Consider the following 25,508-nt stretch of genomic DNA (forward strand, 5'->3'; position numbering starts at 1 on the left):
TGGGAGTTATATACCCCCCCCGCCCCAAACAGTAGTAAAGATGTGGTCTATGAATTACAATGGTAATTGAAAATGTGCATCCAAAGGACAATGTTATGATACTCATGGTGGATTTAAATAAGAGGAACAGATAGAGTGGATAGCCAGCGCCTCTTCCCCAGGGCACCACTGCTCAATACAAGAGGACATGGCTTTAAGGTAAGGTGTGGGATGTTCAAGGGGGATATTAGAGGAAGGTTTTTTACTCAAGAGACTGGTTGGTGCGTGGAATGCACTGCCTGAGTCAGTGGTGGAGGCAGATACACTAGTGAAGTTTAAGAGACTACTAGACAGGTATATGGAGGAATCTAAGGTGGGGGCTTATATGGGAGGCAGGGTTTGAGGGTCGGCACAACATTGTGGGCTGAAGGGCCTGTACTGTGCTGTACTATTCTATGTTCTAAATATGCAGGTAGATTGGGAAAATCTGGTTGGTGCTGGATCCCAGGTGGGAGTTTGCAGAATGTTTATGAACGGCTTTTAGAGGAGCTAGTGGCTGAGCTCAATTGAATGCTGCGCAACAAACCGGAATTAGAGAGCTTAAGGTAAATCAACCCTTGGGGACCAGTGATCATAATGCTTTATACTTTATTGTCACCAAACAATTGATACTAGACCATACAATCATCACAGTGATATTTGATTCTGCGCTTCCCGCTCCCTGGATTACAAATATTAAATAGTAAATTAGTAAAAATTAGTAAATATTAAAAATTTAAATTATAAATTATAAATAGAAAATAGAAGAATGGAAAGTAAAGTAGTGCAAAAAAACCGAGAGGCAGGCCCGGATATTTGGAGGGTACGGCCCAGATCCGGGTCAGGATCCGTTCAGCAGTCTTACCACAGTTGGAAAGAAACTGTTCCCAAATCTGGCCGTACGGGTCTTCAAGCTCCTAAGCCTTCTCCCGGAGGGAAGAGGGATGAAAAGTGTGTTGGCTGGGTGGGTCGTGTCCTTGATTATCGTGGCAGCACTGCTCCGACAGTGTGCAGTGTAAAGCGAGTCCAAGGACGGAAGATTGGTTTGTGTGATGTGCTGCGCTGTGTTCACGATATTCTGAAGCTTCTTTCGATCTTGGACAGGACAACTTCCATCCCAGGTTGTGATGCACCCAAGAAGAATGCTTTCTATGGTGCATCCGTAAAAATCAGTGAGGGTTTTAGAGGGCAGGCCAAATTTCTTTAGTTTTCTCAGGAAGTAAAGGCGCTGGTGGGTCTTCTTGGCAGTGAACTCTGCTTGGTTGGACCAAGTCAGGTAATTTGTGATATTGACCCCAAGGAACTTAAAGCTTTTGACCTGTTCCACTTATGCACCACCAATGTAAGTTGGGTTGTGTGGTCCGCTATTCCTTCTGAAGTCAACAACCAATTCCTTTGTCTTGCTGACGTTGAGGGATAGGTTATTGTCTTCGCACCATGCCACCAGGTTCTTAATTTCCTCTCTGTACTCAAACTCATCATTACCCGAGATACGGCCTACAATTGTTGTGTCATCAAATATATTGAGTTTGATGGAAACTTGGCTACACAATCATGGGTGTACAGTGAGTACAGCAGGGGGCTGAGTACACAGCTTTGTGGGGCACCGGTGCTCAGATTGTAGAGGAGAGCTTGTCCCCTATTTTTACAGCCTGGGTCCTGTCTGTGAGGAAGTTGAAGATCCAGCTGCGGATCTCAGTGCTGAGGCCCAGATTCCGGAGCTTAGGAATCAGTTTATTTGGAATGATAGTATTAAAGGCAGAGCTGTAGTCACTGAAAAGGAGCCTTATGTATGCGACTTTATTCTGCAGATGTTCTAAGGAGGAATGTAGGGCCAGAGAGATGGCATCTGCCGTTGACCTGTTGCTCCGGTAGGCAAAATGTGAAGTGTCGAGGTTGACCGGTAGGCTGTGGTTGATGTGTGCCATAACCAATCTCTCGAAGCACTTCATAGCAATTGATGTCAGAGCCACAGGTCAATAGTCATTCAGGCATGCCACCTTGCTCTTCTTCGGCACTGAGATTATCGTTGCCTTCTTAAAACACGAGGGGATCTTAGACTGAAGCAAGGAGCAGTTGAAGATGTCAGCAAACACTCCAGCTAGCTCGCTTGCACAGGCTCAGAGAACCCGTTCTGGGACGCCATCTGGGCCCGTCGCCTTCCTTGGATTTATCTTCAGGAAGGCCCTTCTAACGTCCTCCTCGGTGACGATGAATCTCGATGCCACCAGGTCTGGTTCATCCGGAGGGAGCGGGACGCTCCTCTTCTGTTCGAATTTTGCATAGATATGATAGAATTTGCCCTGCAATTTGAGCAGGTGAAGCGAAAGTCAGATGTATCAGTATTACAGTGGAGTAAATGGAATTACAGAGGCATGAGAGAGGAGCTGGCCAAAGTTGATTGGAAGGAGACACTAGCAGAGTTGACAGCAGAGCAGCAATAGCTGGAGTTCCTGGGAGCAACTTGGAAGGCTCAGGATAGATACATCCCAAAGAAGGAGTTTTCTAATGATGGGACCGTGGCTGACAAGCGAGTCAAAGCCAATGTAAAAACCAAAGAGAGGGCATATATTGTAATAGAGCAAAGGTTAGTGAGAATTTAGAGAATTGGGAAGCTTTTAAAAACCAATAGACCAGAAGGCAATTTGAAAAGGCAACTAAAAAACAAGGAAAAGATGGAATACAAAGGTAAGTTATCTAATGATATAACAAGTTTCTTCAAATATATAAACAATAAAGGAGAGGTGAGTGTAGATATTGGTCCCATGAAAAATGATGCTAGTAATGGGGGACAAGGAAATAATGGAAGAACTGAATAGGTATTTTGCATCAGTTTTCTTTGTGGAAGATACTAGCAGTATGCCAGAAGTTCAAGAGTGTAGGGGGGCAGAAGTGAGTGAAGTTGCCATCACTAGGGAGAAGGTGCTTGGGATACTGAAAGGTCTGAAGGTAAAGATATCATTTGGACCAGATGGACCTCACCCCAGGGTTCTGAAAGAGGTAGCTGAAAAAATTGTGGAGGCATCAGTAATGGTCTTTCAAGAATCAACAGGTTATTATATGGTTCCAGAGGACTGAGAAATTGCAAATGTTACTCCACTCTTCAAGAAGGGAAAGACGCAGGAGAAAGAAAATTACAAACAAGAGAAAATCTGCAGATTCTGGAAATCAAAGAACTAAACATAAAATGCTGGAGGAATTCAGCAGGCCAGGCAGCATCTATGGAAAAGAGTAAACAGTCAACATTTCAGGCTGAGACTGCATCAGGACTTCAAAGGAAATTATAGGCCAGTTAGTCTGACCTAAGTGGTATGGAAAATGTTGGAGTCAATTGTTAAGGATATGGTTTCAGGATACTTGGAGGTAAATGATAAAATAGGCCAAAGTCATCATGGTTTCCTGAAGGGAAAATCTTGCCTGACAAAACTGTTGGAATTCTTTGAAGAAATAACAAGCAGGATAGACAAAGGAGAATCAGTGAACGTTGTGTGGTTGGATTTCCAGAAGGCCTTTGAAAGATGCCACACATAAGACTGCTTAACAAGTTAAGAGCCCATGGTATAACAGGAAAGATTCCAGCATAGGCAGAACATTGGTGATTAGTAGGAGGCAAACAGTGGGAATAAAGGGTTTCTTTTTTTGGTTGGCTGCCGGTGACTAGAGGTGCTCCACAGGGGTTTGTGTTGGGACCGCTCATTTTTTTAATGATATATATCAGTGATTTGGATGATGGAATTGATGGCTTTTTGGCCAAGTTTGCAAACAATATGAAGATAGGTGGACAAGCAAGTTGTGTTAAGGATGCAGGGTTCCCCAAAGTTTAATTTGCAGATTAAGACAGTGGTGAGGAAGGCAAATGCAATATTACTGTTCCTTTCGAGAGGACTGGAATATACTGTAAAGGCAAGGATGTAATGTCAAGGATGGATGTAAAGGCAAGGATGTAATGTCTCAGGCCTTACTTTGAGTATTGTGAGCAGTTTTGGGCCCATTATCTAAGAAAGGATGGACTAACATTAGAGGATATTCAAAGGAGATTCATAAAGATGTTTCTGGGATTGAAAGGCTTATCATATAACCATATAACAATTGCAGCACAGAAACAGGCCATCTTGTCCTTCTAGTCTGTGCCAAACTCTTACTCTCACCTAGTCCCAGTGACCTGCACTCAGCCCATAACCCTCCATTCCTTTCTTGTCCATATCAGGAATGTTTGATGGATCTGGGCCTGTACTCACTGGAATTTACAAAAATAAGTGGAGATCTATTGAAACCTATTGAACGTTGAAAGGCATAGACAGAGTGGATGTGAAAAGAGTGTTTCCTATGGTGGTGGAGTCTAAGATCAGAAGACACTGCTTGGAATAGAGGGATGATCATTTAGAACAGAGATGACGAGAATTTTTTTAGCCAGAGGGTGGTGAATCTGTGGAATTCATTGCCACAGGCAGCTGTGGAGGCCAAGTCATTATGTATATTTAAGGCAGAGGTTGATAGATTTTTGATTAGTCAGGGCATGAAGGGATACGGGGGAAGGCCGGAGACCGAGGCTGAGAGGGAATTGGATCAGCCATGATGGAATGTCGGAACAGACTTGATGGGCCAAATGGCCTAATTCTACTCCTACATATAGCTATGGCATACATTTTGACTGATATGTGCAGTTGATCTGAACAAGGGATCCACTCCTGTTGATCCACTGAGGGCATCAAGGCCAGCTAACAGATGCCTCATACCCCTTACTTCCCTGAGTCAGCACCTACAGAGTTTAAAAATTGTTACGTTCTCAATCGGTACCCTAGGTTTGTTTATTTTGCTTATATCGGTCACTCCTGTCACGTATTCTGTCCCACATCAAACTGAGCTCTGATCAGTTTCTCTTCAGGGTTGCATTTGCACTTTGAACTCCACTGAAATGCTCACTGGTTTTGTTAAGTAGCATTTTTGCATCCTTTTTCGTTGTGCATTTTAGTGTTGCTTATTCACTAACCGTGGTGAATTTATTCAGTGTCTTTAATGCTTCTTTCATGGCACCCCCATCTGCCCCAAGTGCTTTGAAATCATTTATACATCTTTGAAGAATAGTTATTGTTATAAAACCAGAACCACAGTTAATTTGTACCTAGCATTCTAGTCAAGATGGCGCCTGCGTTAACGCTTCCGCGGTCCCAACACTCCCTGGAACTGTTAGAGCCTGCGATTTACAGTTTGGAAATTGATTCAGTGATCTGGCGCTTTGCTGTCTCCGAGAAGATTCCAGGAAGTGAGCATGAGCCTCGTGGTGAAGAAACTACAAGACAAGGCACGAGCTGATGTTCAACTCCATTTAAAGTTTCTATTATTCGCCAATTAAAGTGATGAGGAAGATCGAACCATTGTGGCGAAAACAGAAGGTGAGTGTGGGTTTAGCGCCGACTACCTGCCTTTTGATCACTGATGGGATCACCCTGCTGCTGGAGAAGGAGCCTGCACTGCCTCTGCGTTCGAGTGGTGTCTCTCTCATTCGATGATGTCGGACGGTGTTAGCGAGGTTCTGCATTTATGGATTTGGACTATGAACTGTGGACATTCTCAATCTTCTGGTTTTTATATTCTGTGCTGTCACCCAATCTTTCTTGGTTATTTTTGTGTGGGAGAAGGGGAGTTGTGGTCAATGTGCTTGTTGCATTTTCGTTAGTTTTTTATGTGGAGGTAAGGGGATTTTTGGGGCTGATGTCCTTGTTGCATTTTGTGTGAGGAGTGGGGTTTTGGGGATTGATGATCATGTTGCCGTTCTTTTTTGGTGTGGATGGGGTGCATTTGCTGTTTCTCTTTGAAATGACTTCATAGTTTTCTTTGTTTCATGCTTAGCTGGAGAAGCAGAATCTCAGAGTTGTATACTGCATACATACTTTAATAAATGAACCTTTAAACCTCTGAACCTTTGAACACTCGCCCACAATGTAACAAATTGATAATGTTAAACTAGATAGAGTGGAATGGAGAGAATGTTTCCAATAGAAGGAGAGTCTAGCACCAGAGGGCACAGCCTCAGCACAGAAGGCATGGGTTATTACTTTACTTTATACTTTATTGTCGCCAAACAATTGATACTAGAATGTACAATTATTACAGTGATATTTGATTTTGTGCTTCCCGCTCCCTGGATTACAAATCAATAGTAAATATTAGAAATTTAAATTATAAATCATAAATAGAAAATAGAGAAATGGGAAGTAAGGTAGTGCAAAAAAAACCGAGAGGCAGGTCGGGATATTTGGAGGGTACGGCCCAGATCTGGGTCAGGATCCGTTCAGCAGTCTTACCACAGTTGGAAAGAAGCTGTTCTCAAATTTGGCCATTTGAGTCTTCAAGCTCCTGAGCCTTCTCCCAGAGGGAAGAGGGATGAAAAGTGTGTTGGCTGGGTGGGTCGTGTCCTTGATTATCTTGGCAGCACTGCTCCGACAGTGTGCGGTGTAAAGTGAGTCCAAGGATGGAAGATTCGTTTATGTGATGTGCTGCACCGTGTTCACGATCTTCTGCAGCTTCTTTCGGTCTTGGATGGGACAACTTCCGTACCAGGTTGTGATGCACCCTAGAAGAAAGCTTTCTACGGTGCATCTATAAAAATTAGTGAGGGTTTTAGGGGACAGGCCAAATTTCTTTAGTTTTCTCAGGAAGTAAAGGCGCTGGTGGGCCTTCTTGGCAGTGAACTCTGCTTGGTTGGATCAAGTCAGGTAATTTGTGATATTGACCCTGAGGAACTTAAAGCTTTTGACCTGTTCCACTTGTGCACCACCGATGTAAATTGAGTTGTGCGGTCCTCCACTCCTTCTGAAGTCAACAACCAATTCCTTTGTCTTGCTGATATTGAGGGATAGGTTATTGTCTTCGCACCATGCCACCAGGTTCTTAATTTCCTCTCGGTACTCAAACTCATCATTACCCGAGATACGGCCTACAATTGTTGTGTCATCAGCAAACTTATATATTGAGTTTGATGGAAACTTGGCTACACAGTCATGGGTGTACAGTGAGTACAGCAGGGGGCTGAGTACACAGCCTTGTGGGGCACCGGTGCTCAGAGTGATTGTAGAGGAGAGCTTGTCCCCTATTTTTACATCCTTATTAGGAAAAAATACAAACATTTACAGACAGAATCTTGGGCCAGTGTACCGGCTCCTTTAAAAATACATCTGTTAGTCTGTTCCGCTCCTCATTTTACTTAACAAAATCTCTGTGTTAAGTAAAGATTTTACTGTTTATAAAACAAAGAGAATAAGTCATGTTTCTGTCAGTATTTGATTCAGCTGTGTAGATGAGGGAAGAAATGGTTAGGATTTTAAATTTATAAGATCAGAACCATGTTAGACTGTTATGCCTTTTCTCTCTGGGTAATAATAGACTTCAAAATAAAGCTGGACATATTTCAGGCTGGGATGGAGCTCACCATATGTACAGTATAAGTATTTGGATAAATATAAACTGATTAATGATAGTCAGCATGGTCTCGTGTGTGGTAGATCATGTCTAACCAATCTTATGGAGTTTTTTGAGGAAGGTGGATGAAGGCAAAGCAGTGGATGTTGTCTACGTGGACTTTAAGGTCCAACATGGGAGGCTGGTTAAGAATGTTCAGTTGCTCAGCATTCAGGATGAGGTAGTAAATTGGATTAGGCATTTGCTTTGTGGGAGAAGCCAGAGAGTGGTAGTAGAGGGTTCCCTCTCTGACTAGAGTCCTGTGCTGGGCTCTTTGTTGTTTGTCATCTATATCAGTGATCTGGATGATAATGTAGTTAATCAGATCAGCAGATCTGCAGATGACTCCAAGTTTGTGGGTTCGTGGACAATGAGGAAGACTATCAAGGCTTGCAGAGGGCTCTGCATCAGCTGGAAAAATGGACTGAAAAATGACAGATGGAACTTTATGCCGACTTGGGCGAGGTTTTGTACTTTGGTGGGATCAACCAGAACAGGTCTTATACAGTGAATGTTCGGGCTCTGAAGAACATGGTAGAACAAAGGGATCTGGGAATACAGGTAAATAAGTCATTGAAAGTGGTGTCACAGGTAGATAGGGTCGTGAAGAAAGCTTTTAGTACATTGGTCTTCATAAATCAATGTATTGAGTAGAGGAGATGGGATGTATTGTTGAAGTTCTATAAGACGTTAGTGAGGCCAAATTAGGATATTGTGTACAGTTTTGGTCAGCCCTACAGGAAGGATGTAAACAAGGTTGAAAGACTATAGAGAAAATTTACAAGGAGGCTGCCAGGTCTGGAGGACCTGAGTTATAAAGAATGAATAGGTTAGAATTATATTCTTTAGAACAAAGAAGATTGAGAGGAGATTTGATAGAGGCATACAAAATTATGAGGGGTATAGATAGGGTAAATGCAAGCAGGCTTTTTCCTTGGAGGTTGGGTGGGACTACAACCAGAGGTCATGGGTTAAAGGAGAAAGGAGAGAAGTTTAAGGGGAACATGAGAGGAAACTTCTTCACTCAAGAGGGTCGTGAGAGTGTAGAATGTGCTGCCAGCACAAGTCGTGCATGGGAACTAAATATCAACATTTCAGAGAGGTTTGGATGGGTATGGAGGGCTATGATCCCAGTGCAGATCAATAGGAGTAGCAGTTTAAATGGTTTTGGCATGGACTAAATGGCCCCAAGTGTCTGTTTCTGTGCTATACTTTTCTATGACTCTACAACCTTCCCTGACATCTACCTTCTGGTTCAAATCCTTCCCTTACTGACCAGGCGCTCCAGTTTCCAGCCCCCTGTGAAACTAGTTTAAAGTCTCCCAAGTCGCTTCAGTGAACCTCTCAGCCAGGACATTGGCTCCCCTCCAGCTCAGATGCAACCGGTCCCTCTTGTACAGGTCACCCCTTCCACAGAAAAGGTTCCAATGATCCAAGAACTTGAAACCCCGTCCCCTGCACCATCTCCTCAATCACTCATTAATCTGTGCTATCACCCCATTCTTGCCTGCTCTAGCCCATGGCACCAGGAGCAATCCGGGGATTAATACCTTCTCCTCTGCCTTAATCCTAACTCTATATACTCGCTGCGTAGGACTCCTTCCCCTTTTCTGCCTATGTCATGGATGCCAATATGCACCACGAGCTCTGGCTATTCACCCTCTCCCTTGAGAATATCCTACTGCCGCTCCGATACATCCTGGACCTTGGCACCCGGGAAGCAATACACCATCCTGTGTCTTTTCTGCAGCCACAGAATCTCCTTTCTGTCCCCCTGACTACTGAATCCTCTATAACTACCACACTGCCTGACTCAGCACCGACAACAGTGCCACCAGCCTGGCTGCTACTGCTGCACCCTGATGGGTCATCCTCCCTCAGCAGTATCCAAAAAGGTACACTTGTTGCTGAGGGGAATGGCCGCAGGGGAACCCTGCATTGACTTCTTACTCCCCTTGCCTCTCCCGATGGTCACCCATCTACAGTCTGAATGTTGTACTCTGGGAGTGACCAGCTCTTCAGTAGTTTCATCTATAATATCTTCAGCCTCCTGAATGATCCTCAGGACATCCATCTCCAGCTCCCACTCCTTGACCCAGTCAATCAGGAACTGAAGTTGAGTGTACTTTTGATAGATGTAGTCATCAATAAAATCGTTGGGTGTCCTGAATTCCCACAGGAGGAGCATTCCATCTAGACTACTCTGTACTAAATAAAAATGTTTGTCTCTTCTTAACTGTTCACACTTAAGCCTGTTAAGCCAAAGCCTTCCTACTCTGTCACTGGCACACTCAGACAATGACATCTAAAACTTTCACAAACTTCTATAGGTGTATAGTGGAGAGTATTTTGACTGGCTGCATCTGCATCACAGACTGGTATGGAGACACCAATGCCCTCGAATGGAAAATCATACGAAAAGTAGTGGATGCTGCGCCGTCCATCATGGATAAAGCCCTTCCACCATTGAGCACATCTACATGAAATGCTATCGCAAGAAAGCAGCATCCATCATCAGTGTCCCCTGCCACCCAGTACATGCTTTCTTCTCATTGCTGCTAACAGGAAGGAAGTACAAGGGCCTCAGGACTCACATTATCAAGTTCAAGAGCAGTTACTACCCCTCAACTATCAGGCTCTTCCACTAAAGGGTTGCCCCACTATTGAAAGGTTCCCACAACCAGTGGATTCACTTTTAAGGACTTTTCATCCCATGTTCTCAATATTTATTGCTTATTTATTATTTATTACTTTTCAGTATTTTTGTATTTGTACAGTTTGTTGTCTTTAACTCGGTTGAATAGTCAAGTTGGTGCAGTATTTCATTGATTTGTTAAGGTTATTATTCTACAGTGTCATTGAGTATGCCCACAAGAAAATGAATCTCAGTGTTGTATATAGTGATGTTTACGTACTTTGTAAATAAATTTGCTTTGAACTTTGATCTTTTCATTTGTTTCTTCTCATTGGTGCAGCAACTTTCTGTCCTTTGTCTTTGTGATAATGCAAAATATAGTGTTTGAAAGTCTGAGTTTGGCATCATCTAATGATAATCAGGAACTTAGGTGTACTATCCATATTTTCTTATCATCAATTTTTATTAGATGTCGGTGTTCTTGTGCGGCCGGCTGGTGGCGTAGTAGCATCAGTGGCTGGACTCTGGAGCGAATGGTCCCGAGTTCGAATCCAGCCAGCTCCCTTACACGCTTTCCATCCATGCTGGATTGAGCGTCGAGCTAGCAACTTGATCTCATTTTTTTAAAAAAAACTGGAGAATGCTACAGAAATGCCACATGATGAGCAATCACCAAAAAGATCAGTGCAAAAAGCTTGTCATGACGGCGCCCCGATGACTCCACCAGGAGTTAAGGGCATTCTTCTTCTTCTTCAATGTTCTTGTGATTTGTAACTGTATTTCTGGTGAATCTCTGCATCCACAACTCATGTCTGTGTCACATTCTTGTGCCTATCTAAATATCTCTTGAAAGTCTCTATAGGACATAGGACAGGACAGTACAGCGCAGGAACAGGACTTTGGCCCACAATGTTGTGTCGAACCAATTAAATAGTTTTCAAATGACTAACTGATGTCCTCTGAATACACAATATCCACATCCTCCATTTTTCTCACTTTAAAGATCTGTTCTGTATTCAATAATTGCTAACTCTAATTATTTAGTGTTGCCTCCTGATGATAATGGGGAGCTTGGATCTTCCCCAGCTCTTGGGTGATGAAGTGGAGAGTGAGGAGTTCCAGATAGGAGAGAAAAATCAGCACAAGTTGGTGATGGAGCAGCTCCAGAAAATAGAGAAATGTAAACATGATCATAATGTGAACATCAACAAACCTGTATAAATAGATGATCCAAGAAAGGTAAATTGGAGGATTTATTGTAATAATTCTGCTCCTGGAATTCTGGAGAAAAGACGTATTGCTGTATATTTCCCCATGACAATAACACTGAAGAAGAGGAGGAAGACAAAAAGGAAAATGAATGTCCTCAAAGAACTTACCGCAATGTTTTAAATATTCTTCACAAAGGTGTGCTGGATTAGCTTTACAACATCTGTATGAACTAAGAGCCAATGCCGATCTGTGAATTTGTAGAAGTTTTGTGGACAATCTTTTATAGGCCTGCAGGAATCAAATTTTGTTTGTCTCTGAGCTGATTCTTGATGACTGCATGGGCATTGGAAGACAGTTTTAAAAATAGGGTTGCTAGACACCATCCGTATGATATTTTGGTTCTAAATGTTCTCCAGGACAGATATTGCTTTAAACTAAACATCTGCTGCATCCCACCTGATAAACAGAGTTATGGGAAGATTTTCATGGTTACACCAAATAGTTCATAGATTATGAAGCATATACAGTACCCTGCCCCCTCTCACTCTCAACCACATTAGAGATCCATATCGGAATCTAATTTTCACTCATATGTCATAATTTTTTTTGTAAAAGCAGTAGTGCAATACATGAAATTACTACAATACTGTGCAAAAGTCTTGGGATCGAAAACTTTTGCACAGTACTGTATAGTGTTGACAGCCAGTGCTTTTTCTCCCAGAAGGTAGCAATGGATAAAATGAAAGGAAATTAAGGGGAGTTGAGGAAAATTCAGGGCAGATGACAGAAGTATTATTATTATTTTACACAGAGTGGTAAATGGCTGGAATGCACTGCCAGGAGTGGTGGGAGATTAAATTAGGGACATTTAAGAGACTCTTAGAGAAGCTTATGCATGAAAGAAAAATGATGGGTTATGGACTTTGTAGAGTGAAGGGTTAGATTAATCATGGAGTAAATGGTCGGCCGAACACTGTGAGGCCTATGCTTTATTGTAAATAAATGAATCTGAATCTGAACATCATGGGCCCAATGACTTGCGTTCTATTTTCTAAGAACTCAGTGGATCAAGCAGCATCTGGAGGCAGGGGCTGGGGTCTTGATGGCAGGTTTTGACCCAAAATGTTGATAATTCTTTCCCCCCCCGCCCCCAGGTGCTCCTCAACCTGCTGAGTTCCTCCAGCAGATGGTTTATAGCGTGAGAAAGTTACTGCTCACCATAAACTGTGGGAAGTGTACACTTACCAATTGACAATTTGCCTCAATCTGCCACACAGCACCAAATTAAAATGAAGACACTGTATATGGAAAAATGTCTTTATTGGTACAGTATACAAAATAAATGCATCAAGGTACATTAATTTTACAAAGAAATAAATATGTGGATTTTTTTAGAGACGTGGTCATATAATATAAAAAGTACATCTTTAATATCTACAAACAAGTTTTATAGGACAGAAAAAATGAAATAATTTATGCAATAAATAATAAAATCAGTTCTCAGAGCAGCGCCTTAAGTCACCAGTCAAAAATTTGTTCTAACTACCACTGTATCCATGGGAGTCCTCAAACATACCCATCTGGTCCTTTACAAGCCCTACAATACAACTTACTCCCAACTACCCCTTCCCAGAGGAAGGAAAGCATGAGTGTGTTAGTCAGTGTTATGGTTAAATATAAATTATACCTCTGTTTATAAATACCACGTGTCTTCTAAAGAAAAAAAATATTACTTTGCAATTAGAATGTAGACCCTTCCTCAGGGGAGAGTCATAGTTCTATCCAATCTTCATTGCTTTGCTATTTCCTCTCTCCCCAACTTCAGATAGGCTCTTGGCAGGTATATTAACTTGTAATGATACAGCAGGATACCATTTGGCCCATTATGTCCATGCCAGCTCCCAGTAGAGCAATCCATTGGTACCATTTTCCCACCCTGCGTTCTCTCCTCAACTTACATGCCCATCAACCTCCCTTTCATCCTCGTTACTATTTACCGAGGGTCAGGCAATGAAGCCCCCCAGGATGTGGGATGTTATTGGAGCAACTCGCGGTGATCCCGTGTCATGGAGAGAACGTGTCAAGTCAAGATGGTCCAGATTGAACCCGAGCCCCAGGAGTTGCTATGCAGCTGCTGTGTTGCAGCGCCGCTTCAAAGTTCAAATTAAATTTGGCAGATAAGACATAGGAACAGAATTAGCCCACTTGGCCCATAGGGTCTTCTCTGCCGTTCCAATCAAGAAATTAACAACTTCTGCATTAAATATACCCAATAAATAGGCCTCCACAGCTATCTGTGGTAATAACTTCAACAGATTCACCACCCTCTGGATGAAGAGATTACTCCTCATCACAGTTCTAATGGATGCCCCTCTGTGCTGAGTCTGTGCCCTCTGATCCTAGACCCACCCTCCCCCCTCAACCGCAGGAAACATCCTCTCCATATCCTTTCTAACTAGGTCTTTCAATATTTGATAGGTTTCAATGAGACCCCCAACCTCGCAATTCTTTTAATTTTCAGCTAGTACAGGCCCAGAGCCATCAAACCCTTTCATTCCAGGGGAGTGGGAGAAGGAAGGGAGACTATCGAGGATGGCGACACTTGCCAGTGCAAGAGGAGGATTGAGGAAAGTGCCTGAGGCTTGCTGAGGCCCCCTGAAGCCAAGTCATGGGAGAGAAGGAAAACTGTCGTTCCTCCTTTGGGCCACAAAGGCAAATTCATCTGTGCTTGTGGTCTGGAGATGGTGCAGGAAGTGGGAGGTTAAAAAAAAATATCTCTGTCAGTTAAGTATTCTGGGTAGATAACCGCCCTGGGTTTAACTGCACGATTTCTTGCACAACCACAACTTTACAAGCTAGGAGCTAATATGGAGCTAAACACAAGAGATTCTACGGAAACTGGAAATCTTAAGCAATGCTCACAAAATGTTGGAGGAACTGAGCAAGTCAGGCAGCATCTATGGAGAGTAGTACACAGTCGCTGTTTTGGGCTATGACCTTCCATCAGGAGTTGCTACACTGAGGTAGTGAGGAGGGCTGTGCTAATTGGTTCAAACTGAATGGTCAAAGTGGTAACTGTTATTGAGGCATATAGATAGGATAAATACAAGCACTGTGGTTGGTTGAAACTAGATCTGAGGTTGAAAGGTGAAATGTTTAAGGGGAACACGAGGGGGAACTTCTTCACTTGAGTGCGGAACAAGCTGGAGAGGACTACACAGTTGATGTTTCGGGCTGGGATCTTTCATGAATGGTCTCGGCCCTAAACATTAACTTAATCCCCTCCATAGATAACATCTCCTAACCCAGAGCCCAAAGTCTATAACATTTATCCATGAAGTTCTAATTAAACCTGCATGTTCTAGAGTAAAAGGTGTTGGAAGCAATATTAATTTGAACATTTTATTTTTAAGCAGTTTCAGTCATGCTTCTGATGTCAGGTTGTGGAGGCATGTGTCTGTGTGACGTAATGCGCTGACCACCATGGTAAAAAAATAGACAGACGGATGCTACTGTTAAACCACATATCCTACCCATGTTTTACAGGATGTGGGAAGGCTGTTAAAATAACTCAAGCAACCCACTGGGTGATGTTACTTAGTAACGTGGCAAGTGTGGGTCTTAAGAGCCCTTGAGTGGAGTTATTTTGGCTGGGGGAATTTGCAAGCAATTCCCTCCTCCATCCCTCACAAAGGCAGGGCATGAAGAAACCCAAGAATAGGTGAATCCACAGCCAAGGAGGACTAATGACAAACTTTCTAGAGACACAAGAGACTGCTGAAATCTGAAGCAACACACAAAGGTTCTGGAGGAACCCGACATTCAGGAAGCACCTATGGAGGAAGAAGGACAGTTGATATGTTTCACACTGAGACTGGACTGATCTTCTGAGTTCTTTCAGTGTCGTGACAATTTCTTTGTCACCTGTTGAACTGCTGGTATGTGTGATAGAGTTTATGCCCTTTCTTGTGTGTGTGTGTCTGTGGGCAAGTTGCGTTATTTGTCAGAATGAACTTGTAGCCGAGCATTCTAAATGTAAAGTCCCCCAACCCCCACCTCAAATCTTCCAGTGTTTCACCCTTTCAGATTACAGGCCAAAGAGAGGCAGAGAACTAGATAATCTGGGAAGTGTCTCTTGCTTTATGGATCACCTGATAGTTGTGGCCACACTTCCCCATCCAGGTTTGTCAATCTCATCTCAATCAAACAGATCACTGATTTTGGCCTTGTGGTACCCATGCTGCTTCATCCCATTCTCAAGCAATCACCTCTGTTCTCCAGGAACACTGTGTTTTGTTTTCTAGTTCTCTGCCCTGTGACAATTTTTGACTCTCCTTCAATGAAGTCAGCTCAAAAATTTCAACAGTACCAATATTAAATCCAATAAGTTTGTACATTCTCCCGGTGAACATATGGATTTCCTCTGGGTGCTCCAGTTTTCTCCTACAGTCCAAAGACGTACTGGTTGGTAGGCTAATTGGTCATTGTAAATTGTCTTGTGATTAGGCTAGGATTAAGTCAGGGGATTGCTGGGTGGCATGGCTTGAAGGGCAGGAGGGGCCTATTTTGCATTGTATCTCAATAAATAAATAAATAAAACAAATCTTACACAAAACATTTCTCTATCAACAGGCAGGATACCATCCAGCCTACGTAGAACAATCCACTGATCTGATTTCCCTTAAGTGCCGATCCAAAGGGAATTGGATGGGCAAATGCGCTTTAAAACCAGTCACTTCAGGCAGATGGTGCTGGTCAGGCACAACTGACAGCTCACCTAGGAGAAGGAAAACTCTGATCTCAAACCTCCACTGCCTTGCAGCTATAGGCACTCACGGGGAAGGCTTCTGGAGTAAATCCCGAGGAAAAAAATCTGGATCTGGAGCCCTATGTTGGGTTTAACGCTGACTGGAAACTCTTGCGACATGCCAAACTGTATTTGTCTCTGACACTGCTTTGGGTTCATCAGCTGCGTGAAGAGGGGTAGCCGGCTACATGGGCAACAGCTCGCCTGCCGTATTGCACTGCCAAAGCTCGTCTACTGGCTTGCGTATTATTAGGCAGCTGGGATGCAATATCCATGGTTGACCCTGGCCAGCAGAGGGGCTCACTGCAGCAAATTCCAGGAAATAAACAGGAAACGTTCCTCTTATTAATTCAGCGTTCTCCCTCTCCACCAAGTTTATCGATTTGCCTGTGGTTCCAAACCCTTCCATTATAATAATCAGCACCTAAGTTCTGCGATCAATGCCTTTTTGCACATCCTCCACTCTTTCTATTCCACTTGCATTCACCCTCATCTACATTTCCTGAACTGACCTCTCATACAACAAAGATCAACTCTTGATCTCTCAATCAACATACGTCATGACCCTTGCACTTTCTTGTAACATAACTTGACCCTTGTTTTCTGCATTCTACCCCAAAACACTGGGAGAACTCAGCAAGCCAGGCAGCATCTATGGAGAGGGAAAAAACAGTCAGTGCTTCAGACTGAGACCCTTCATCAGAACTGGAAAGGACTTCCTCCTTCTTCTCCAGTCCTGATGAAAGGTCTTGGTCCAAATGATGGCTTGTTTATTCCTCTCCGTGGATGCTGCCTGGCTGCTGAGTTCCTCTAGCATTTTGTCTGTATTGTTCAATATTTCAACATCTACAGAATCTCATGTTTGTATTCTGCACTCTTATTTACTTATTAAGGAAACAGCATGATAATAGGTACTTCTGGCCCAACAAGCCGGTGCCACCCAATTAAACATACTAACCCTTAGGTGTTTGTGATGTGCAAGGAAACAGGAGCTCCTAGAAAAAACCCACAAGGACATGGGGAGGAGGTAGAAACTCCTTCCACAGAACAGGGAAGGCTTTTTTTTGTTGTTTTCTGTTTACTACCTCTGTAACTATGTACGCCGTGATCTGTCTGGATGGCAGCAAACAAAAAGCTTTTCACTGCATCTCAGTACAGGTGATAACACTAAATGAATTGCAATTGCAAGTCAGTAAGCCCACCTTCATAGCTCCCATGTCTCTGAGCTCTTTTATCTGCAGGCTGAATGTCCCATTCCCCTCCCTTGGAAAGCACTTTGATTCACCAATGCACCTTGGTGCATTGAAGAATCAACATGAACAAATCAGGCATTTGATTTAATTTGCAGTGAGGGTGAGGGAGGATGAAGGTACCACTGATGTGTGAGGACACAGTTGCCAAGTGGATAAGTAGTTAATAATGAAGGGAATTAATACACTCAGTGGCCACTTTATTAGGTACGAGAGTGTACCGAATAAAGTGGCCACTGAGTGTACGCTCATGGTTGTCAGCTGCTGTAGCCCACCAAGGTTTGATGTGCTGTGCATGCAGAATCGCTCTTCTGCACACCACTGGTGTGACACAGGGAGAGAGGGAGTGGGGGAGGAGAGAGGGAGGGGGACAGAGAGAGAAGGGGGAGAGAGAGAGAAAGAGAGAGAGAGACAGACAGACAGGGTGGAGAAGAAGTGACCTGTAAGAAAATGCCCAAGAGGTCACAACGTGTTTCTGGAAAGAGCAAAGGCTGGGGCAATCTTATGGAAATTAACCTCCAGCAACATTGCAATGCTCTCATGATGATGCCCAACAATGAAATGGTATTGACGGCATCCATCTTTCCGGGAGGCTTTTTAATCACTGCAGCCAATAGTCTGAAAGCAATAGTCACTGCTTAATAATGTACTCCATTCTATGTGTTTATGCAGTGTATAAAAGACATTCTTTGTTTATAAGAGTAGCATTTACAAACCCCATCTTTGTCCAGTTCCAAAAATTTAAAGCATACACTGTATCACAATCTTGACCCTAGCTATTTTAAGACGCAACTACTGTGTGTGAGAGGTATCACAGAAGCATTGTATGTAGTCAGAAACATTGATCATTGCTTTCCAGCTCTCGAGAGTTCCTGGATTGTTTGTTGAGTACATAGAATGGTTGAATGGTCTACTCTACCATTCAATCATGGCTGATTTATTATCCCTCTCAACCACGTTCTCCAGCCTCATCCTATAAAGAAAATTACCCAACGTGCCCCATTCCTGAATAACTAATTGATCTCATCTTTATCTGTTACTACTTCCTTCCTAGTTCGCCTCAACTGCATAACTTCCTCACACCCACTCACCCTTTGGTGTACACACAACAATTACAGAATTCCAATATAAAATTTTTCCTGCCTAATTCCACATATTTATACATGACTTCTTTGCCAGGCATAACACTGTGGTGTCTAATCCTGATCCAAGGATAATATTTTGCCCAGTCCATCCTGTTTAGCATTCAAGTACATCCGCTCAAAAAATCACTTCCAAATATCAAATTTTTTTAAAAATCAGATCACAAAGTTGATGTGTCATTGTGTTGTTTTCATGACTTCAGTATTCTGAAGCACTAATCTTACTAGAACTCCTTTGGCCTTTAACCAGGAGTTCAAAGAATCAAACTGATTGGTCTGATGCTCACTTTTTATTTTAAAAGTTTAGAGTGTCTGGAACATAGTGCAACAGAGCAGCTCTTTACTTCCAGAACAGTGTGAGATTTAGTATAAAAATTTGTTGCTAATCTTCTACGCTGAACCGCAGAAGTAAACATAGCATTGCCATTACCTTGGACTCAATGGATCAAGGACAAATTTCACCCCTTTGCCAGACTCTTGGATCAAGCTAAAGAACGTCCCAACCAATCTGAGGCCCTCAAAGGCAAGCGCAGCACCAGCTGCTTTCCGGCAAAATCCGATTTCAGAATTCCCGTCTTCACAGTTTATTTTGATTTTCAAAGTGCTGTGAGATGGGGCAGTTGGATTTGTTGGTTGATTAGCAGAGCAGCAAAATAATCTGCCACCTTTTTCTTTGCCTGAACAGAAGCTAAGACTGAAAGACAGTCCCTCCAATGCCACAGAATTCCCTCGGCACTGCTCTTAAAGCTGTGAATACCAACTGAGGTGTCACTTAGGGAGATGTCATTATTGTGGAACTAACAGTTAAGACCTCAAGATACTGATCTCTTTTAATCTATGTTTAAATTGAACATCAAACGGCTTTCACCTCAGCATGTTTATGCCAGCTTTCACGTGCCCTTAATCCACATCCTTCTGCACCTTGGTGATTCAAGCACTCATCTAGATGCTTGTTAAATGTTGTGAGAGCGTCTGCCTTCACAACTGTCTCAGGCTGTGCGTTATGCATCTTGTGAGATGAGAAGACACAAGAGCAGTATCAGGCCATTCGGCCCATTGAGTCCACCCCACCATTCCTTCATGGCCGATTTATTATACCTCTCAACCCCATTCTCCAGCCTTGGCATTTTAGGCTGAGACTTCATCTATACCCAAGACTATTTCAAGTCAAGAAAGACCAACTTCCCACTTCCCTCCACAGCCTCTACTTAACCCACTGAGTTCCTCCATTTGCTCCAGATTCCAGTGTCTGTAGACTCTTTTGTGTCTCTTCATTGTATCTCCCACAACCATAAAACAGGGTGGAGTTGGAGGATTTCACAAACACATCTCCACTGGTTTCTGGCCAGATTCATGTAAAACGTTTCCAATATTGTTTCTGCTAACTCTGCAATGCAACGTCCCCTATTACACATTCCCCAACACTTAACAACTTTGCGCACACCTTACGTAAGCATAGCACACGTCTTTTCTCAGATCCCTTCTCACCCTATTGCACCTTATGCCCTCTAGTTTTAGGCACTCCTTCCGTCGGGTACAAGTTTCCTGCTATCCTGCTGGTCTCTTGACGTAATACAAGTCTTGTGGTATGACACATGATCTTGCTAATGTTACACTCAAATTTCTCAGTCCCGTAAGCCAAATACCACAGTGGGAAAGGCTAAAATAGCCCCAGTGATGTCCTGCATCTAAATCAACACAAATTCACAGGCAACTGGAAAATTTGCACTGTCTTCTGTTTAAGTTGACCAGTGGTTGGAGTATGCCTGTACAATTAGCTCCAATCTTGATGGTGTTGTTCACACAAGTCCTTTATCACTTATGCCTCATCTGCAAATAACTCCTCTCCTGGCGATGGACCACACTGTGGTCACATCACCCACGTCTGACATGATCGGTTAATGGGTTCATGGACTTTGTTCATTGGGTAATAATAGGGCGTTAGCTCCTCTCTGTGTTCTCTCTGGGAGTGCTAGTGTTTGACCCGGAGGGCTGTTTACTTTTCATGTGTCACTGCATTCTTCACGGTTAGGTGACTCTCTTTGCAACTCTTGTTTACAGAAATGTCAGTCTCATGTGTTTTTAACTGAAAGCACCACAGGAATCATGAAGTCAAGAGCGAAAGCAGGGGATGGAATCCTGTGCTCTCACTCACCACCTAAAAGAACATCGGCGCTCAAAACATTTTACCAACTCTCTACAAAGCTGTGTGGAGCAGGGTGGGGGTGGTGGGAGAAGAAAGCGTTTAGCATGTTCTTTAAGTTACAGACCGCTGCAAATCTTCTGCTGTGCTCTTTATGAGGGGCATTTGATGGCTCTGCACCTGTACTCGCCGGAGTTTAGAAGAACAAGGGGGATTTCTTTGAAATCTGCCAAATATAGAAAGGCCTAGATAGTGTGAGTATGGAGAGACATTTCCTACAATGGGGGAGTCTAGGACCAGAGGGCTCAGTCTCCTAACTATTCCTTTTGAAGAGATAAGGAAAAATTTCTTTAGTTCTTTAGCCAAAGAGTGGAGAATCTATGGAGGTCATTGCCACAGACAGCTGTGGAGCCCAATCCATTGGGTATATTTAAGACAGAGGTTGATAGTTTCTTGATTAGTCGGGGCATCAAAGGTTACGGGGAGAAGGCAGGAGATTGAGGCTGAGAGGAAAAATGGATCAGCCATGATGAAATGGCGGAGCAGACTCATTGGGCCAAATAGCCTAATTCTGCTCCAACGTCTTATGGTCTTAAGTTACAGTAACACTTCACGAAAATTAGAAAGAACAAATATATTAACATCTGCATTGACAACATTGTTACTGAAGTGCTTCCCCGGTGAGCCAAGGTGAATCCCTGCCCTTTCACCCTTCAGATTTCCCTCTATTTCAACTTCCAGATCCAACTGCTCTCCACCACCCCAAGTGAGACCAGCTCAGATGGAAACTTAGACCAGGACCCCTGCTCCAAAGCTCAACAATCAGTGGTCGGACATAACTGGGCTAAAAGACAAAAAACAAGCAGAATGAAGTCGTATTTTAAGTCCAGGGAACTGCCCACTCACATTTGCTTATCTGAGTGGAACTGAACTCAACAAAATCTCTGCAATAAAAACAATCAACTCCAGGCCAGGATAAACTTCTGCATTAACCAATCTCCTCCGCCAACTTTGGCTTTGTTGTTATGTCAGGGGTCACAAAATAGACACTGAGGTTAGACAAGGAGCAGTGTGCGAAACATTTCTTCAAAAACTGGTGAGGGAGGAATTCAGCAAGCCAGGCAGCATCTATGGAAAAGAGTACAGTCCTGCTGAAGGGTCTCAGTCCAAAACGTCGACTGTACTCTTTTCCATTGATGCTGCCTGACCTGAGTTCCTCCAGCATTTTGCGTGTGTTGCTTTGGATTTCCAGCATCTGCAGATTTTCTCTTGTTTGTGAGGGAGGAATTTGTTATCTTTTGGTGTCCTTACTTGGCTGATCTCGGTTCCATATAAATTCACTTAAGTTTGGCACACTACATCCAAATAGAAATACTGGTACTAGTTAGTGGTTTGTCCCAGGACAACTGCTGTAAAGAAGGTGTGCATTAGCATCTGGATGTTTTCCAGATCAGAATTTTGGCTCTTCCGACAGGAGTTAAGAATGTACTCGTGCTCACAACTTCTCGCTCTATACCCCAACCAGCCCTTGAGGTTTCAAGTACTGAACTCACCAAGCCTCAGAATTCAGTTCCCTTCCTACACTACTCCCCGCCTGCTACTCAGTTGAATTTCAGGATCCAGGAGAGAGTGCAACCTCTCCTCTCCATGTGAAACATTCACACACTTAAAACATTGTCCCAGAACACTAAAACCATCAACAAGGACAGCATCCCAATTAATATCATGGCTCCAAATTAACATTACAATGGAGAGATAGTTATACTGCATTCTGTTCTTACTTTTTCTTCCATACTTCATTGATGTCTCTAAAGATCTGTCTGGGTGGCAGGCAAAACAAGGTTTTTTACTGTATCTCAGTATATGTGAGCTTAATAAACCAATTACCAATGTAGCTGCCTCTCATATTCTGTGCCTTCTCGCCACTCAAAAATGTTTCATTTTTTCAGGTGCATTTTTACCTAGTTGCTATTTCTTTTAACTTTATTTGGAGATGCAGCAGGGTGACAGATCCTTCTGGACCAGTGAGCCCCCACCGCCCAATTACGTGCATGTAAGCAATCAGTCTGCTAACTCATACGGCGTTTTGAATGTGAGAGGAAACGAGCACCTGGAAGAAACTTACGCGGCCACTAGGAGAACGTACAAACTCCTTACAGAGAGTTGTGGAGTTGAGCCCACATCACAGGTGCTGTAATAGCGATATGCTGCCCCCAAAGTACTTAGCACTGCAGTGCTAACTACGATCACCCCTCCTCCTCCCTCATGACAACTGGTTCCAGGTTCCCGTCCAACCCTTCCCCTACAGTGGCAGCCTTGGTCCCTGACGCAAGTGAATTTGGAATTATGCCTGAGAAGAAAATCTTTCTCCCAAAATCTCCCTACTTTTCTCTTCGTGAGGAAAATACAAAGCTACCCAGTCACCATTTGTGGCACTGGCTCCAAACAATTTACAAGAGGCCACAAACTCTAAAATTAGCTACTTCTGTGATGTGTCCCAGCTTCCTGGCATCCACGGTGAAGATATAAACACGAGATGTACCCAGCTTTCAATTTTAGTTGTGTTTGACTGGAATCAACCCAAATTGACCTCTTCACTTGTGGCTCAACTCCCTGAAGAACTGATGTTTTCACTTCCTGTCATAAATACTCTTGCGCAATGAGCAACCACAATTATCTATATAGATTTTTCTGTTTTACATATATAACTCCATAAATAGAGTCCCGTTAATTAAGACAAAGAAAGGTATCACATGAGAAAATAGAACAAGACATTCAACGGCAAGATACATCTGTAATAAAACCTTCCCTGTGTTATATCGCCCAGGCACCAGGCAGTATCCATGGTAACCACCCACCTGTCAACAAAATAAATCCTGGCACTGCTGTTGGTAAAAAAAAAAGAGAACTTTAAAACACAATCAATAAGCAGAAGAGACTTCTCAACTTCATTAAATTAGAGCTCAAACTTAGTTTTCCCTTAAATAGCTATTGTGATTAGCATTCGTCGTGCTTAGCAATCCAGATGTTCTGGTATTGAAACAGTGCTTAGTTCTGTGGGATATCTCCTTCTCGGGATACTTTGGTGGAATGTACCGGAAAGGCACAGCAGATTGGGCAGAGACTACAAAGGGGGTGGCCCATACTTCCTTCTGATGGGGAGGGTACCAATATCAACCAATAGATACGGGGGAAAAAGATGGATTCATGGATTCAGGCTACCAATGAGCCAGGATTTCACTGATCCTCTCATCTGCTTTTCAAACACACCATCACCTCCCCCTTTGCAACTGTTGCCCAGTCAGCTGTACAGGTCCAGCCTTTTCCTTTCAATTGCTCTGATTTTCTGGACATTTGATGGTTCGACTTGGGCTGAGGGAGACCAGGAGCCGGATGGATTTATCTGTGGGGTGCAGGCTAAGTAGGGTCTGCCACTTAACAACAGTGATCAGCCCAAGTGCGTGCCACTCCACTCTCTCCAGCGATTGCCCTTGTCCAACCCGCCCCAAAACGCTACCAAACCCCACCCCCACAAGTACTTCCCCACCTCAATTATTCCGCAAGAAGGCTTCCTGGGGTATTGTGCGTCCTGGGGGAAAGAAGAGAAGAGTTTTTTTTGTGCCTTGTAAACCTTGGCTTGGACGTTGTCAAAATTCTTACCTTCAAGCCAAAATAAAGAAAATTCCCCACCCCGAGGACAGTGGCCCTCTTGTTGAATCTGGCCCTGGTGAGGCAGTGCTAGCGGGAGAGGTTGGAGGACTTCACAATGGTGATCACACTGGTCGTGTTGACCTTCGTGGGGGCAATGGTTCCGCACGCCACCGTCCTAGCAAAGTTCTGAAGGGCCTCATATTTGGAGCGCAGCGCATCCAGCTCCGTCTTCATGTCCGCATTCTCCGCTGCCAGCTTCTCTACCTCCTGCTCCAGCTCGGCCTTCTGGCGCTCCAACTCTTCTTTCTGAGTTACCCTCTTCACCCGGCAGCTGGCCGCATAGCCCCGGTTCTTCAGGGTCCGTCGCCGCTGCTTCAGGTTCAGGATTTCGTCCTTGGAGAGGCCGCGCAGGTGGTGGTTCAGCTCCCGCACAGACATCGACACCAGGTCCTGGTCCAACAGCACAGGTGTGTTCTCACCTGACTCCCTCTTGATCTGCAAAGCATGAGAGGCAATAGACAATGGCTAAGTGGTTGAACGTGACCAAGAGCTGGAAGCATTGTTGAGGATCTCTATCACCCATCCTACAATCCCTTGGACCCTCTACATCAGGAAAAGGTACAGGTGCATCAGAGCTCGGACTGATGGACTGGGTAACAGTTTCTCTCCTAATGAATACCCTGCCACCTCGAGATGTCATCACTAGGACAGTGAGCTGTTCAAAGTTCAAAGGTCGGGTACAGATCGAATTGATGCGGGAGGGTCCTGCTCCCAAAGAGCATCGAGGCAATTAAATCCGTTGTTTGGGCATCGATTTAGGGTCTGGGCCAGATTGCAAAGGTCAGGACGTTAAGCCTTGAGGCAAGGGATCGCTGCTGTACGACATTAAGAAATAGGAGCAGAATTAGGCCTTTCAGCCCATCAAGTTTGCCTCGCCATTCCATCATGGCTCATCCTGGATCCCACTTAACCCCAAACACCTGCCTTCTCACCATATCCTTTCATGCCCTAACCGGCCTGGAAACGATCAACTTCCACCTTAAATATACCCATGAATTTGGCCTCCACTGCAGTCTCTGGCAGAGCATTCCACAGATTCACTACTCTCTGGTTAAAAAAATTCCTCCTTACCTCCGTTCTAAAGGGTCACCCATCAATTTTGAGGCTGTGTCTAGTTCTGGATACCCCACCA

General features: G+C 43.7%; 1 protein-coding gene across 5 annotated transcripts in view; it reads right to left on the reverse strand.

Moving 5' to 3' along the window:
- Positions 1-12,633: 12,633 nt before the first annotated feature.
- Positions 12,634-25,508, reverse strand: part of LOC134353912 (transcription factor MafK-like) — an 87,972-nt gene continuing 75,097 nt past the window's right edge. For all 5 annotated transcript variants that reach the window (XM_063062436.1, XM_063062434.1, XM_063062437.1 and 2 more), the window contains one exon: positions 12,634-24,811. In XM_063062436.1, the coding sequence (XP_062918506.1) occupies positions 24,404-24,811 (408 nt within the window). In that variant the 3' untranslated portion in view covers positions 12,634-24,403. The remainder of the gene's footprint in view (positions 24,812-25,508) is intronic.

Source organism: Mobula hypostoma, chromosome 11 (assembly GCF_963921235.1).
Source record: "Mobula hypostoma chromosome 11, sMobHyp1.1, whole genome shotgun sequence".
Taxonomy (NCBI): Eukaryota; Metazoa; Chordata; class Chondrichthyes; order Myliobatiformes; family Myliobatidae; genus Mobula; species Mobula hypostoma.